At 41.9% G+C, this 15637-nt stretch overlaps 1 protein-coding gene across 1 annotated transcript in view; it reads left to right on the top strand.

The window, feature by feature from the left end:
* The window catches only part of kif5ab (kinesin family member 5A, b), a 459246-nt gene that overhangs the window by 401479 nt on the left and 42130 nt on the right, over positions 1-15637 (top strand). Inside the window, exon 25 of the mRNA XM_061937764.2 lies at positions 9367-9589. Coding sequence (XP_061793748.2) covers positions 9367-9589 — 223 coding nt within the window. The remainder of the gene's footprint in view (positions 1-9366; positions 9590-15637) is intronic.

The raw sequence follows: 15637 nt of genomic DNA on the forward strand, positions 1-15637 counted from the left end.
AGAGAAGAAATGGAAAACACGAGCTGTTTTCAAATATGACTATGAAATAAAAGAAGTACAACTTAAATAAATATCTGTAAATATCTGCTTCCGACAATTCCCCCTTCAGATCGTCTAAAAAGATCTTTATCACTAGTACAACACTTCTAAAATACGCCCCTCTTTGAGCAAGCTAGTAAAAAATTAAAAGCATAGTTACATGGGAGATAAACGGATGGAATCTATGTCAATGTCGTCACTCTCAGGGAAGGAAACTAGCATTTCTCGAAAGTCACCACTTTGCTTGACCCCCTTCAGTGACATAGCAAACCCAGGTTGTTCAGCAAGCCCCTCAACAGCATCACGAGTCAGGTTGGTCAGTCTCAACAGATTATAAAAAACATATTTAATGCGTTCTACATTTTTAGTAGCAGTCACAGGGAAAATAGCACCAATTATAGGAAGGTTCTCGAAACCTGCACAGGATTCACACCACAATTTATTTTGTGGTGGGACCCCCCTTGGTTGTCCAATTGCATCAAAGTAAACACCCTCAGGGTTTCTCATCAAATCAAAGGAGCCCGTTACACTCCTCCGAGATAAAACATGGCGTCTTCTGCGGGAAGTTAGAGAGGCCGCTGAAACAGGAGTTCCAAGGGGTGCCAATTTGGTACCCACTAGGGTGACCGGGGTTACCAGTCTAACCACAGCACAAAGTCCAATGGCTGACGTCGGGATTCTAATGTACAATCTGTGCTCCCCACAATACCAGAATAAGTCAGCTCGTGCCCAAGGGCCTATCCTTGAGCCATCTATCAGGGTGGTGCACCAGGAGGGGGTAATGTCACCCAATTTGTAGGGGGATGTTGAGGGTCCTGTAAATTGAAAACACGTGTATTTCAGCTTTTGGGCCACAAAGGGAAGAAGTCGGGTGAAATTGTCAACAGGAGGGTACACACTAGCCAACAAATCACAACCTGGCGGTGTGGGTTCAGAAAACAAGGAGATAAGACAGTTTGAGCCATTCATGTCAGTCAACTTAAAAGGGGCAGGGTAAGTGTGGGGAAAGGGACGTCCAGCGGAACAAGCAACACAGTCACCCAGGTCTTGGCTCTTAGCCATGCTAGTCATCCACCTAAGCCACAGGTTGCCTGCACCTGCTCCTAAGGTCAAAGCTACCAGGTCTTCGGTGGTGATGTCATTAGTATACACAGATGTGAGAGCCTTTGTAAGCATAACACCTGCTCTGGCAATTGTAAGGGAAAGGGGGTTCTGGGACCGATCAAAGTTCCTCTGAAAGGTCATCCCTCTCAGAATAACTTTGAATTGTGGAGGTATGTTGGCATATAAAGGGTCATGGTAGTCTAAGGGCCCTGTGTAGTGGGTTACCTGCTTCCACGAGGGGCACCACTTACCAGAGTATGTTGTCCGCATCCGACACCAATAGTTCAGGTTTGAGTCGTAACAAAGATAAAGGTTACTAGCACGGTAAGAACTTTTTTTTTTTTTTCACACTTAATCACACTACACAGGTCAGAAAAGTAAGTCTTGCTGTCCCCCTTGACCCAGTCTATTTCAAGTCCGCCATACGTTCTAAGACACTTGTCAGTCACTGTCGTCGGGAAGGAAGAACCCAAACACCAGTCCGTCAGGGAATCCTACTATAACATCCTGCCTTTCAGAAATCAAAATCAGAGTAATTCAGGTAACGAGACGGGGATAAACATCAAACTTTTCACTTAATGTAACAATGCAAATAGTTATGCTAAAAACAAGCAAGAAAAACTAAGAAACATTTAGCTTATGGACTGGTCTCAAGCACTGGTATACAATATAGAAGTTGATCAGAGTAATGTAGATAGAAAATCTGGAAGATCTACACGACGGTAGACGGCAGCTCAACGGAGGGAGGTGTCTCTCAGCGTCGTCTTCTGGGCCCCTTCCGTGGCAGGCTCCTACTCGGGAGTGCGGAGGTAGAGGTGGTACCAGGTGTCCCCTGTACCAGCTAGTCGAAGGGCGTGGGACGTCCGTACCACGACCTTGAAGGGACCATTCCACCTGGGCTCCGTACACTTGCGTTTGATGACCTTGATCTTGACCCTCTCAGTGGACGGAAGGGAATCTGGAGTGGCGGGCTGTCATCCTCGAATCTGTACAGAAGAACTGGCACACAAATTCTGCATTTTGTGTAAAATACCATTTTGGTTTTACGCTGATTCCTTCTCCCAGGGGGGTGTTGATCCTGGGAAGGGCTGACCTGTATGCAGTTCATAGGGTGAAAAACTCAAAGGGCGGTAAAACAGTTTTATTCACGGACATTCGAATGATTATTAACGCTAATTGCAACATGTCAATCCAATTCAATTTGGTCTGTGCACAGATTTTAGCCAATTCGTTTTTGATGTTCTGGTTCATCCTTTCAACCTTACCTTGGGACTGAAGATGGTACCCCAAACCGAACCTGTGTTCTAGTCCAAGAGCATTTTCGACCAAGGCTAAGTGAGTAATTTTAAAATGGGTGCTTTTGTCTGACCTAATCTTTTTGGGGAAACCATGTCGGGGAATTAGGTCATTCACAAGCCATTTAATTACTGATTTTGCATCCTCTTTTGAGGTTGGGGTTGCTTCCGGCCAACCACTGTGATTGTCAACACAAGTCAGCAAGTATCTTTTCCCTTTCACCGGATTGATCATATCAATGAAGTCAAAAACTATACACGGTTCACCCTCACCTCCTCCATATTCCAAATTGATCTACTAAACTACTATTGATGTGCAAAATTGTTATTTTCAAGTTAAATTTACAAACTTACAACAATTTAGTTATAACTTCTTACCCACAGGAATATTGTTAAAGCTATTTTGTTGTACAGAGTCTGAATCCACCCTCACCTCCTCCCCCTTCTGTTTCTGAAAAAGGGACTGTGTCAGTAATACTATCACTTTCAGAAACATCTAAGAAAAAGGTCAGCTAATAGTCAAGTACAGCAAGAGCAGGGGCGGAGGACAGGTCATGTTTGAGGTCAATGAAAGTCATTTCAGTCTCTGTGGACCACTGGAGGGTGGTATTAGGGTAGGGGACCCCTTAGCGAAATCAGAAATAACTCAAACTCAACTAAATCCAAAATTTTATGTACCTTATTCAATATGGTGAAAGCTTCAAAATATGCCTATATTTATATCGACACAAATACTAGAAAAATACTAACCTTATGGCGGATGCCTTCGCAATAGTAATTTGAAATTTTACCACGCCTGGTGGCCACAATAACAAATTAAGTCAAGCTCATGTTGTAGAAAGTCGAATGATGCGGACACGTTTGTTACTGAATACTTTCTATCAGACTTCTGTCATGGCGACTGTGTGTATGTAATAAGCAACTATAATTTTTTGATATGCTTAAATGTAATGTATCGTTTTAGCTCAGCTGTTGTGTAGCTGCTAGCTCCTCGTAGCCTACAGCCGGGGTGTCCAAAGTGCAGCCCCATAGCTATGTGTTTAACAGAAAACTTAAACGAGGAAAATGTGGTTTTGGGTGTCGGTGCAATGAGTGGCAGCTACGCCGTGTTGTATCATTGGACCTAAGTCTTTGGTTTTGTAGGCGGGGCAAAGAGCAAGGGAACAATGTGGGACAGCAATTGTGTCCATCTTATACCATGCTAGTTGTAGCAAAGATATGCCAACATGAGCAGCCACACCTTGAGTTCCAACATATATAAATATAAAGGAGTCAAAGGCCTCCTGGCATGAACATGAGGCGAGTAGGGTGGCGGTACACACAGAAGCATCTCAGTCAGCCAGGGTTTTCACTGATAGAGCAGTTGGAGATGTCAGCCATTTCTGGTGTTTCAGGCTGTGGTATGAGCTCATGGAGGAGCTTTGGTAGTGGTGTCGCAGCTTGGTGGTTGAGCCGTCAGGTAACACCAGGAAAGTTCCTTCTGTGCGATATTGAATGTCAGGGTACAGTCTGTAAAGGAGGTCATTACCAATTAGGCAAGGTGTGTGCAGGTCAACCACGAAGGGGTGCTTCAGCGAGAGTCCAGCAATCTGAACCGGAAGAGGTTTGGTGACCGGTAACATTCTTGTGACCTCAGCAAAGCCTTCGACCTTCAAAAAGGAAGCACACAGTTTCTTTGGTACCTCTGCATTCAGAAATGAGTGGGTGGCACCAGTGTCAATCACAAACTGATAACATTGTCCGTTGACACTTATGTCCAGCAGGGGGCCTGTCTGTATTTCCTGCTGGGGCTTTTGCCTTCTGTCTCGTTCAGAGGAGTTAGGACATTCACGTTGCCAGTGACCCGGCTGGTCACAGATGAAACAGTTTTCACCCTGTCTTGGCCTTAAAGCACCGTGTCCACCACCCGAGTCCAACCGTCTAGTCGCACGTCTGTTGAGGATTCTTTCGTCCACCTGCTGGGACTCAAAAGCAAGGTCACCCACTGCTGAATATACGCTAGCTGATCTTTGACCTTTTGGTTCTTTTAACTTTTCATCTTCAGCGATCTGTAATTTAAGTAGTTGTTTCCTTGTTACTCTACCACCATCCTGCTCTGTCCAATTTTGCATGTGATGAATAAGATGTCCCTGCCATGTGTTGTTTTTGGCACCGTGTATATCAGGGTTATCATCCATCCTGCGTCTCACCACAGTTGGCATTGCGTCAAGTACGGCTCGTCTAAAAAACTGTCGGTGTTCCCCTTCTTTACTGGGATGCACACCTGTAGCACGTGACCACTGCTCTTTAGCTTGGTCTATAAATACATAAGGTGACTCACCATCTTTCCACCGATATGTAGGAGTGGCATTTTGACACGGAAGAGGAAACAGACTGCGCATAGCAGTAGCTATGCCTCTTATGTACGATGTTACCGGTGAAGTCGAAGATTCAGCCAATAATCCTGCTTGTTGTTCCATATTTTGGCCATCTTGTGTGGAAACACAACGATACAAAATGCCTCTAAAGTCTGCTACGGAGAGAGTGTATCCCGCTGTTAGTTTGTCTAACGTGTTAAGCCAAAGACTCCCTCCTTCAGACACAGGTGGGAGTTTGTCAACAATTGATTGCATGTCTGCAACAGCAAAAGTCTTATATTTTGAAATTGGCCACTAATTTCAGGAAAAAGTGGATATGCATGTCCTTCTACCTTTTTGGAGCGTGTGTTGTATGCATGTGGGTCATGTGGTTGTTTGTCAATGTAGCCTTCCAGCGAGCCTTTAGCGGTTACAGGAGACCACAAAGTCTGCCTCTGTTGTGTATTATTCAAGAATGTCTGTTGTGCACGTGAGAGGTTGTTATCTACTGGGGGAAAATGGTCAGACGTGCAAAGGAAGGGGTTAAGAATTTGAGCCGATGGCTCAGAGAGGGCGTGTGAGTACCTCCCTCTCTTGGCACTTGAGTAGGGGGCGTTGGCTTAGTCAAAGTCTGGGCGGGTCGTTTGAATAGTCTCGTGCATGCGCGACATGGGAAAGAAAGAACATCCCGTCCATTTTATATTATTCTTCTCAAACTTTCTTTTCTATTCCGTCAAACTCTTAAATTCTCGAGCACATAAGTTCTGTAAGCCTTCTTTTAAACCGTTAGGTTTCTCGCCCTGTGCTCGAGCCATGTCCTTATCTAATTCACCTTGTTCCCCCCCTCTGTCTCTCCCCGCGGACTCCACCGTCACCAATAGCAACACACACACACACAAGCCAGCGCACACACACACACCCACAAACTGTACACTCACTGGCCACAACATTGGGTACACATACAGTCGTGGTCAAAAGTTTACATACACTTGTAAAGAACATAATGTCATGGCTATCTTGAGTTTCCAATCATTTCTACAACTCTTATTTTTTTGTGATAAAGTGATTGGAGCACATACTTGTTGGTCACAAAAAACATTAATAAAGTTTGGTTCTTTTATGAATTTATTATGAGTCTATTGAAAATGTGAGCAAATCTGCTGGGTCAAAAGTATACATACAGCAATGTTAATATTTGCTTACATGTCCCTTGGCAAGTTTCACTGCAATAAGGCGCTTTCGGTAGCCATCCACAAGCTTTTGCTTGAATTTTTGACCACTCCTCTTGACAAAATTGGTGCAGTTCAGCTAAATGTGTTGGTTTTCTGACATGGACTTGTTTCTTCAGCATTGTCCACACATTTAAGTCAAGACTTTGGGAAGGCCATTCTAAAACCTTAATTCTAGCCTGATTTAGCCATTCCTATACCATTTTTGACATGTGTTTGGGGTCATTGTCCTGTTGGAACACCCAACTGCGCTCAAGACCCAACCTCCGGGCTGATGATTTTAGGTTGTCCTGAAGAATTTGGAGGTAATCCTCCTTTTTCATTGTCCCATTTACTCTCTGTAAAGCACCAGTTTCATTGGCAGCATAACAGGTCCAGAGCATAATACTACCACCACCATGCTTGACGGTATTCATGGTGTTCCTGGGATTAAAGGCTTCACTTTTTCTCCTCCAAACATATTGCTGGGTATTGGGGCCAAACAGCTAAATTTTTGTTTCATCTGACATCATATGGACAAAGATAAGGCCTTCTGGAGGAAAGTTCAACTAGAAGCTTGCCAGAAGCTTGTGGATGGCTACCAAAAGCGCCTTATTGCAGTGAAACTTGCCAAGGGACATGTAAGCAAATATTAACATTGCTGTATGTATACTTTTGACTCAGCAGATTTGCTCACATTTTCAGTAGACCCATAATAAATTCATAAAAGAACCAAACTTCATGAATGTTTTTTGTGACCAACAAGTATGTGCTCCAATCACTCTATCACAAAAAATAAGAGTTGTAGAAATGATTGGAAACTCAAGACAGCCATGACATTATGTTCTTTACAAGTGTATGTAAACTTTTGATCGCGACTGTACATGTACTGATATGCACAAGTTGGCCTCGTTTTACTCGTTACGTGTTAAGAAATTGTACATGAATTCAGAAATAGCATCTACCAGGACGTTAAAGTGGTCGCGCAACAAACATTTTATTTAAACAAAACAGGTTACTGTTGATCACAACTATGCTAAAATATATGAGTGTAATGATTAATGGATATATCGATTTATATTCTAAAGATTCGACAACACGGATCTGTGCTCGACAGTTTTGCATTCGAGAGGATTAATTGATTTTTATTGATTGAAAAACAGAAAAACATTGGATTAGGAACAGTAAACGTTACATAGAAGTTAAGGGTGTTGAACAATATTCAAGTCTGCCTGCCCGTCTGTGGCGTCGTCATCATCAGTCGAATGGTGGATACCTACGGTGATATTCTACCAGCAGATTTTGTTTCATTGGCTAATTCTCCGACTCCGTCCGCGGTTAAGTTCCCTTGGAAATGCGTTTTTTGTTGAGTTTAGTGCATATTGATTAGGCATACTAGCGCTGTGTCAATTAAAAAAAAGCAACTTCTTGTAGACATGGTTTTTTTTGCACTCATACGCTTGCTCGACCGTTTCACCGTTAAAAAATCAGGAATTTGCATGGGCGTTACACGCCCCATTACTCATTTTTGTTTTGTTTTCATTGATGATGTTTTTATGAACGTAAGAAGCCAAAAACGAAATGAAAATTGTAAGAAATATCCAGCCTAATATGTAGTACTTTACTCTGAGTGGTCACTGGGTGTCATTAATGTCACATGGATGTACAAACCCGGTTTCCATATGAGTTGGGAAATTGTGTTAGATGTAAATATAAACGGAATACAATGATTTGCAAATCATTTTCAACCCATATTCAGTTGAATATGCTACAAAGACAACATATTAGATGTTCAAACTGATAAACATTATTTTTTTTGCAAATAATCATTAACTTTAGAATTTGATGCCAGCAACACATGACAAAGAAGTTGGGAAAGGTGGCAATAAATACTGATAAAGTTGAGGAATGCTCATCAAACACTTATTTGGAACATCCCACAGGTGAACAGGCAAATTGGGAAAAGGTGGGCACCATGATTGGGTATAAAAGTAGATTCCATGAAATGCTCAGTCATTCACAAACAAAGATGGGGCGAGGGTCACCACTTTGTCAACAAATGCGTGAGCCAATTGTTACACAGTTTAAGAAAAACCTTTCTCAACCAGCTATTGCAAGGAATTTAGGGATTTCACCATCTACGGTCCGTAATATCATCAAAGGGTTCAGAGAATCTGGAGAAATCACTGCACGTAAGCAGCTAAGCCCGTGACCTTTGATCCCTCAGGCTGTACTGCATCAACAAGCGACATCAGTGTGTAAAGGATATCACCACATGGGCTCAGGAACACTTCAGAAACCCACTGTCAGTAATTACAGTTGGTCTCTACAACTGTAAGTGCATGTTAAAACTCTCCTATGCAAGGTGAAAACCGTTTATCAACAACACCCAGAAACTCTGTCGGCTTCGCTGGGCCTGAGCTCATCTAAGATGGACTGATACAAAGTGGAAATGTGCTCTGTGGTCTGGCGAGTCCACATTTCAAATTGTTTTTGGAAACTGTGGACGTCGTGTCCTCCGGACCAAAGAGGAAAAGAACCATCCGGATTGTTATAGGCGCAAAGTTGAAAAGCCAGCATCTGTGATGGTATGGGGGTGTATTAATACCCAAGACATGGGTAACTTACACATCTGTGAAGGCACCATTAATGCTGAAAGGTACATACAGGTTTTGGAGCAACATATGTTGCCATCCATGGTTCTACATGTAAAGCGACTTTGGGTACTTAGAAAAGCGCTATATAAATCCCAGTTATTATTATTATTATTATTATCCAAGCAATGTTACCATGGACGCCCCTGCTTATTTCATCAAGACAATGCCAAGCCACGTGTTGCATCAACGTGGCTTCATAGTAAAAGAGTGCAGGTACTAGACTGGCCTGCCTGTAGTCCAGACCTGTCTCCCATTGACAATGTGTGGCGCATTATGAAGCCTAAAATACCACAACGGAGACCCCCGGACTGTTGAACAACTTAAGCTGTACATCAAGCAAGAATGGGAAAGAATTCCACCTGAGAAGCTTAAAAAATGTGTCTCCTCAGTTCCCAAACGTTTACTGAGTGTTGTTAAAAGGAAAGGCCATGTAACACAGTGGTGAACATGCCCTTTCCCAACTACTTTGGCACATGTTGCAGCCATGAAATTCTAAGTTAATTATTATTTGTAAAAAAAAAAAAAAAAAGTTTATGAGTTTGAACATCAAATATCTTGTCTTTGTAGTGCATTCAATTGAATATGGGTTGAAAAGGATTTGCAAATCATTGTATTCCATTTATATTTTCATCTAACACAATTTCTCAACTCATATGGAAACGGGGTTTGTATAAAAAGTGGTTAGACAGCACTAATACATACACACAATGTGTTCCCTCTTCTTCAGCCAAGCCTGTGCGCCCTGGCCACCAGTCGCCCACTCATGCCGTCTTCATCCGAGGCCACAGCCATCGCCCTGTCGCCCTGACGGATGTTCCTCACAACGACCCACAGCCTCCACCTGCTGCTGCTGCCGCTGCTACGGAACCAGAAAGTGACCATGCTGCTGTTGAAACCAACCAGAACCCGCCTGCCAAGCGCTTGGACCATCAAAACAACGCTCAGAACTTGTGAGTGTCCAGAGATGCACAGCATGGTCTCTGTGTGTGTGTGTGTGTGTGTGTGTGTGTGTGTGTGTGTGTGTGTGTGTGTGTGTGTGTGTGTGTGTGTGTGTGCGCGGTATTGGGACTAACGCGTTACAAAGTTACTGTAACGCCGTTAGTTTCGGCGGTAACTAGTAATCTAACGCGTTATTTTTTATATTCAGTAACTTAGTTACCGATACTACGTGATGCGTTACTGCGTTATTTTGCGTTATTTTTTATGTAGTATCGGCTAGAAACTGAGGATCTGAGTGTGTTTTATTGCAGCGTAGCAGAGACGTGCTTCTGATTCTTCCTCTGCGCTCTCTGTGTGTGTGTGTGCGTGTGGGTGTGGGAAGGGGAGGAGAGGGGAGGTGGGTGCGCAATACAACGTAAACCGTTGGCCAACCAAAAAGTAACCACAGAACACTATACGACTATACGGTATAGTGTTCTGTGGTTACTTTTTGGTTGGCCAAGCGGACGTGACGACAGGATGTCCCCACTCAGATCCGCACGGACCGGGAGGGGGCGTGCCTTAAGTCCGACTGGAAATCGGGAGAAATTTGGAGAATGGTTGTCCCAGGGAGAGGCACTGAAATTCGGGAGGGTTGGCAAGTATGAGATATTCTCACTTCTTTTCTTTTGTCGAGCACAAAGAAAATAACATTTTAGTTAAATGTAAGTTGTGTCTTGGATCAAAGATCCCGTCTCCTGCCCAAAACAACAATTAAAATCTGCCTGGTTAGGCTTTGTGTATGTCACATGTGCCTTCCTTAGGTGAAGCCAGCTTTACAGCTATGTTGTTGATTGATTGATTGATTGAAACTTTTATTAGTAGATTCCGTACAATTGACCACTAAATGGTAACACCCAAATAAGTTTTTTAACTTGTTTAAGTCGGGGTCCACTTAAATTGATTCATGATACAAATATATACTATCATCATAATACAGTCATCACACAAGATAATCATCAGGGTATATACATTGAATTATTTACATTATTTACAATCCGGGGTGTGGGATATGGAGGGGGGTGGGAGGGGGTTAGGTTTGGTTGGTATCAACACTTCAGTCATCAACAATTGCATCATCAGAGAAATGGACATTGAAACAGTGTAGGACTGACTTGGTAGGATATGTACAGCAAGTAGTGGACACAGAGAGAGAGATCAGAAAGTATAAGTGTCTACATTTGATTATTTACAATCCGAAGAGGTATTATGTGGAAGGGAGGGTGTTAGTTTAGGGTTGTAGTTGCCTGGAGGTGTTCTTTTAGTGCGGTTTTGAAGGAGGATAGAGATGCCCTTTCTTTTACACCTGTTGGGAGTGCATTCCATATTGAAGTGGCATAGAAAGAGAATGAGTTAAGACCTTTGGTAGTTCGGAATCTGGGTTTAACGTGGTTAGTGTTAGTGTTAGTGTTATTATGCTGTTTGTTACTTATGTATGTTATGTTGCAGCTATTTAAAATAGTTTTGTCAATTTGTTCTGGCCTGAAATAAATTGGCCCTTTGAAACATATCTTTGTCTTTGTGTGTTGTATGTAGACCACATTGCTTAGCAGAGTTCAGTGATGCAAATGTATGTCAAGTTGATCAACAGATTGTATTATTCTCCAGTGCAATAACAGTACTGAAATGAAGGCTAAAAGGGCATTAATGGGAGCTTTAAAAAAAAAAGTAGAAGAAGTAACTAAATAGTTACTTTTCACAGTAACGCATTACTTTTTGTTGTAAGTAACTGAGTTAGTAACTGAGTTACTTTTGAAATAAAGTAACTAGTAACTGTAACTAGTTACTGGTTTTCAGTAACTAACCCAACACTGCGTGTGTGTGTGTGTGTGTGTGTGTGTGTGTGCGTGTGTGTGTGTGTGCGTGTGCGTGTGCGTGTGTGTGTGTGTGTGTGTGTGTGTGTGTGTGTGTGTGTGTGTGTGTGTGTGTTCTTGTGTTTCTACCCTTCTTGAGACATCAACAAGGAAAAGTACCTTCCATATGGGGACTGGTGAACAAGTTAGGACATAAATCATGGTCCCAATACAGGAAAACCATTGCATCTAATAGAGAGCCACATACTAGAGTCCGTGAACATTGCTCCAAAGTCAGGATTTTTTTGTTGATTTGATGTGCATACAAAAGTAAACATTGACAGGTGCAAAGGCAGCAATATATGATAAAACAAGACTGGAGCTAAAGAAGGACTTCCATATTCATCCACGAAAAAAGCCGCCAGGTGAACAGCTGATTTTACGTCTTCCGGTGCTGACGTAAGACTATGTGTGACTATATGTGACCATAGGATGAACAAATACACTACGATACTAAGACTATAGTGGCCATTAACAGTTAGCTACTACAGGGGCCAGCTGTGGTCCGTGACTCGTTTGTCATCGGCCTTAAGCACATTACAAATAACAAAAAATGTAGACCTCATTTGCACCCCTGGTGGTGAAATCTATCAAAATGAGGGTGGTCCCAAAAAGGAGGGATTTTTCAAATTGACTGTGTGTTGGTTTTAAAAAGTGCTCCCCCTCTGGTCAACATATGAAATAACAAGTGAGTGTAAACATTTGAAGTGCTCCCCCTCTGGCCAACATATGTAATAACAAGTGTGTGTAAGAAATTTAAATGCTCCCCCTTTGGCCAAAATTAATAACAAATACATAAAATAAATATGTAAATTGAGACATACTGCTAAATAATGAAGATTAAAAACCCATTACAAACAAAAAATAAAAATAAATTAACTAAAAGCAGTCTTTTTCTCACAATGTGTTGACTTTTTTCTCATAAAATTGGGAACAATTTATAATATTATTTCTGTTTCTGTAATATTTTCTCCTAAAATTATTACTTTTTAATGTATAATTATTACCTTTTAAGGCAAAATGGCAACATTTGTCATATAAAAGTCTGAATTTCATCACAATATTGCCAATTTTTTTGTTGTTCTTGTAAAATAGTGACATTTTTTGAGTAAAATTATGACTTTTGTCATAATTTTGCCAGGTAAAATTCCGATTCTTATTTTAATGTTGCCCAAATTTTTACGTTTTCTTATAACATTGTGACTTTTGTCCAGTACAACTACGAGTCTTTTCATAAAATTGCCAAAATGTTAAGCTTTTCTTGTAAAACTGTGACTGTTATTGAGTAAAATTCCAACTTTTACCATAACCTTGCACAAATGTTCAGTTTTTCTTGTACAATTTTGACTTACGTTGAGTAAAATTACTACTTTTATTATAGTACTGCCAAAAGTTTTTCTTGTGAAATTCCAACTCATTTTTCACAACAAGCTTTTTTATATGTGCATAGTACAAACCCCGTTTCCATATGAGTTGGGAAATATAATATATCAATCAATCAATCAATCAATGTTTATTTATATAGCCCTAAATCACAAGTGTCTCAAAGGGCTGCACAAGCCACAACGACATCCTCGGTACAGAGCCCACATAAGGGCAAGGAAAAACTCACCCCAGTGGGACGTCGATGTGAATGACTATGAGAAACCTTGGAGAGGACCGCATATGTGGGTAACCCCCCCCCCCTCTAGGGGAGACCGAATGCAATGGATGTCGAGTGGGTCTGACATAATAGTGTGAGAGTCCAGTCCATAGTGGATCCAACATAATAGTAAGAGTCCAGTCCATAGTGGGGCCAGCAGGACACCATCCCGAGCGGAGACCGGTCAGCAGGGCAGAGATGTTCCCAGCCGATGCACAGGCGAGCGGTCCACCCCGGGTCCCGACTCTGGACAGCCAGCACTTCATCCATGGCCACCGGACCTGTCCCCCCCACTCCACAAGGAAAAGGGGAGCAGAGGAGAAAAGAAAAGAAACGGCAGATCAACTGGTCTAAAAGGGGGTTCTATTTAAAGGCTAGAGTATACAAATGAGTTTTAAGATGGGACTTAAATGCTTCTACTGAGGTAGCATCTCTAATTGTTACCGGGAGGGCATTCCATAGTACTGGAGCTCCAATAGAAAACGCTCTATAGCCCGCAGACTTTTTTTGGGCTCTGGGAATCACTAATAAGCCGGAGTTCTTTGAACGCAGATTTCTTGCCGGGACATATGGTACAATACAATCGACAAGATAGGACGGAGCTAGACCGTGTAGTATTTTATACGTAAGTAGTAAAACCTTAAAGTCACATCTTAAGTGCACAGGAAGCCAGTGCAGGTGAGCCAGTATAGGCGTAATATGATCAAACTTTCTTGTTCTTGTCAAAAGTCTAGCAGCCGCATTTTGTACCAATTGTAATCTTTTAATGCTAGACATAGGGAGACCCGAAAATAATACGTTACAGTAGTCGAGACGAGACGTAACGAACGCATGAATAATGATCTCAGCGTCGCTAGTGGATAAAATAGAACAAATTTTAGCGATATTACGGAGATGAAAGAAGGCCGTTTTAAAAACACTCTTAATGTGTGATTCAAACGAGAGAGTTGGGTCGAAGATGATACCCAGATTCTTTACTGATTCGCCTTGTGTAATTGTTTGGTTGTCAAATGTTAAGGTGGTATTATTAAATAAATGTCGGTGTTTAGCAGGACCGATAATCAGCATTTCCGTTTTCTTGGCGTTGAGTTGCAAGAAGTTAGCGGACATCCATTGTTTAATTTCATTAAGACACGCCTCCAGCTGACTACAATCCGGCGTGTTGGTCAGCTTTAGGGGCATGTAGAGTTGGGTGTCATCAGCATAACAATGAAAGCTAACACCGTATTTGCGTATGATGTCGCCTAGCGGTATACTAAAGAGTGCAGGGCCAAGAACCGAACCCTGAGGAACTCCGCACGTTACCTTAACATAGTCCGAGGTCACATTATTATGGGAGACACACTGCATCCTGTCAGTAAGATAAGAGTTAAACCACGACAAAGCTAAGTCTGACATACCAATACATGTTTTGATACGCTCTAATAAAATATTATGATCGACGGTATCGAAAGCAGCGCTAAGATCAAGAAGCAGCAACATAGATGACGCATCAGAATCCATCGTTAGCAGTAGATCATTAGTCATTTTTGCGAGGGCTGTCTCCGTAGAGTGATTTGCCCTGAAACCGGATTGAAAAGGTTCACAGAGATTTTTAGACACTAAGTGTTCATTTAGCTGCTGTGCGACAATTTTTTCGAGGATTTTCGAAATAAAGGGAAGGTGGGACACCGGTCGGTAGTTTACCATGAGGTCAGGATCAAGGTTAGGTCTTTTGAGCAGAGGATGAATAACCGCTTTCTTGAATGCTAGGGGAACAGTGCCAGAGGAAAGTGATAAGTTTATAATATTTAGCACTGATGGACCTAATAATACAAAAAGCTCCTTGATAAGTTTCCCAGGAAGTGGGTCAAGTAAACATGTTGTTTGTTTTATCCCACTTACACGCCGTAATAGTTCCTCTAATGTTATTTCATCAAAAAGAGAGAGACTATTTTGTATTACAGTATCCGTCGTAGATACAGTTGTATCTGTGTTAATAGAAACCAGTTTTAGCTGGGATGCATTGTCTTTAATTTCCTTTCTAATGAGTTCAATTTTCTTATTAAAGAAATTCATAAAGTCATCTGCCGAGTGGGTGGAGCTATTGGGAGGAGTCCCTTGTCGGGTTAGCGATGCTACTGTACTAAACAAAAATTTAGGGTCGTTTTTGTTGAAGCGGATGAGATTTGAGTAATATTTAGCTTTAGCTAAGGTAAGCATGCGTTTATACGATATTAAACTATCACTCTATGCTTGATGGAAAACCTCAAGCTTGGTCGCGCGCCATTTGCGTTCCAACTTTCTACATGATAATTTATGAGCTCTGGTTTCTTCTGTAAACCATGGGGTGCGCCTTTTAGGGGCCCTTTTTTGTTTTAGCGGTGCTATACTATCAATGGTTTCGCGCAGGGCATTGTCAAAGTTGTTAGTTAGGTTATCAATAGAGCCGACATAATTTGGGAATGGTGCCATTACCGAAGGCAGTAGGTTAGCAAGAGTCATCGTTGTGGCAGCATTAATGTTGCGGCTGCTATAGCAGTTAT

Source organism: Nerophis lumbriciformis, linkage group LG03 (genome assembly GCF_033978685.3).
Source record: "Nerophis lumbriciformis linkage group LG03, RoL_Nlum_v2.1, whole genome shotgun sequence".
In the NCBI taxonomy this organism is placed as follows: Eukaryota; Metazoa; Chordata; class Actinopteri; order Syngnathiformes; family Syngnathidae; genus Nerophis; species Nerophis lumbriciformis.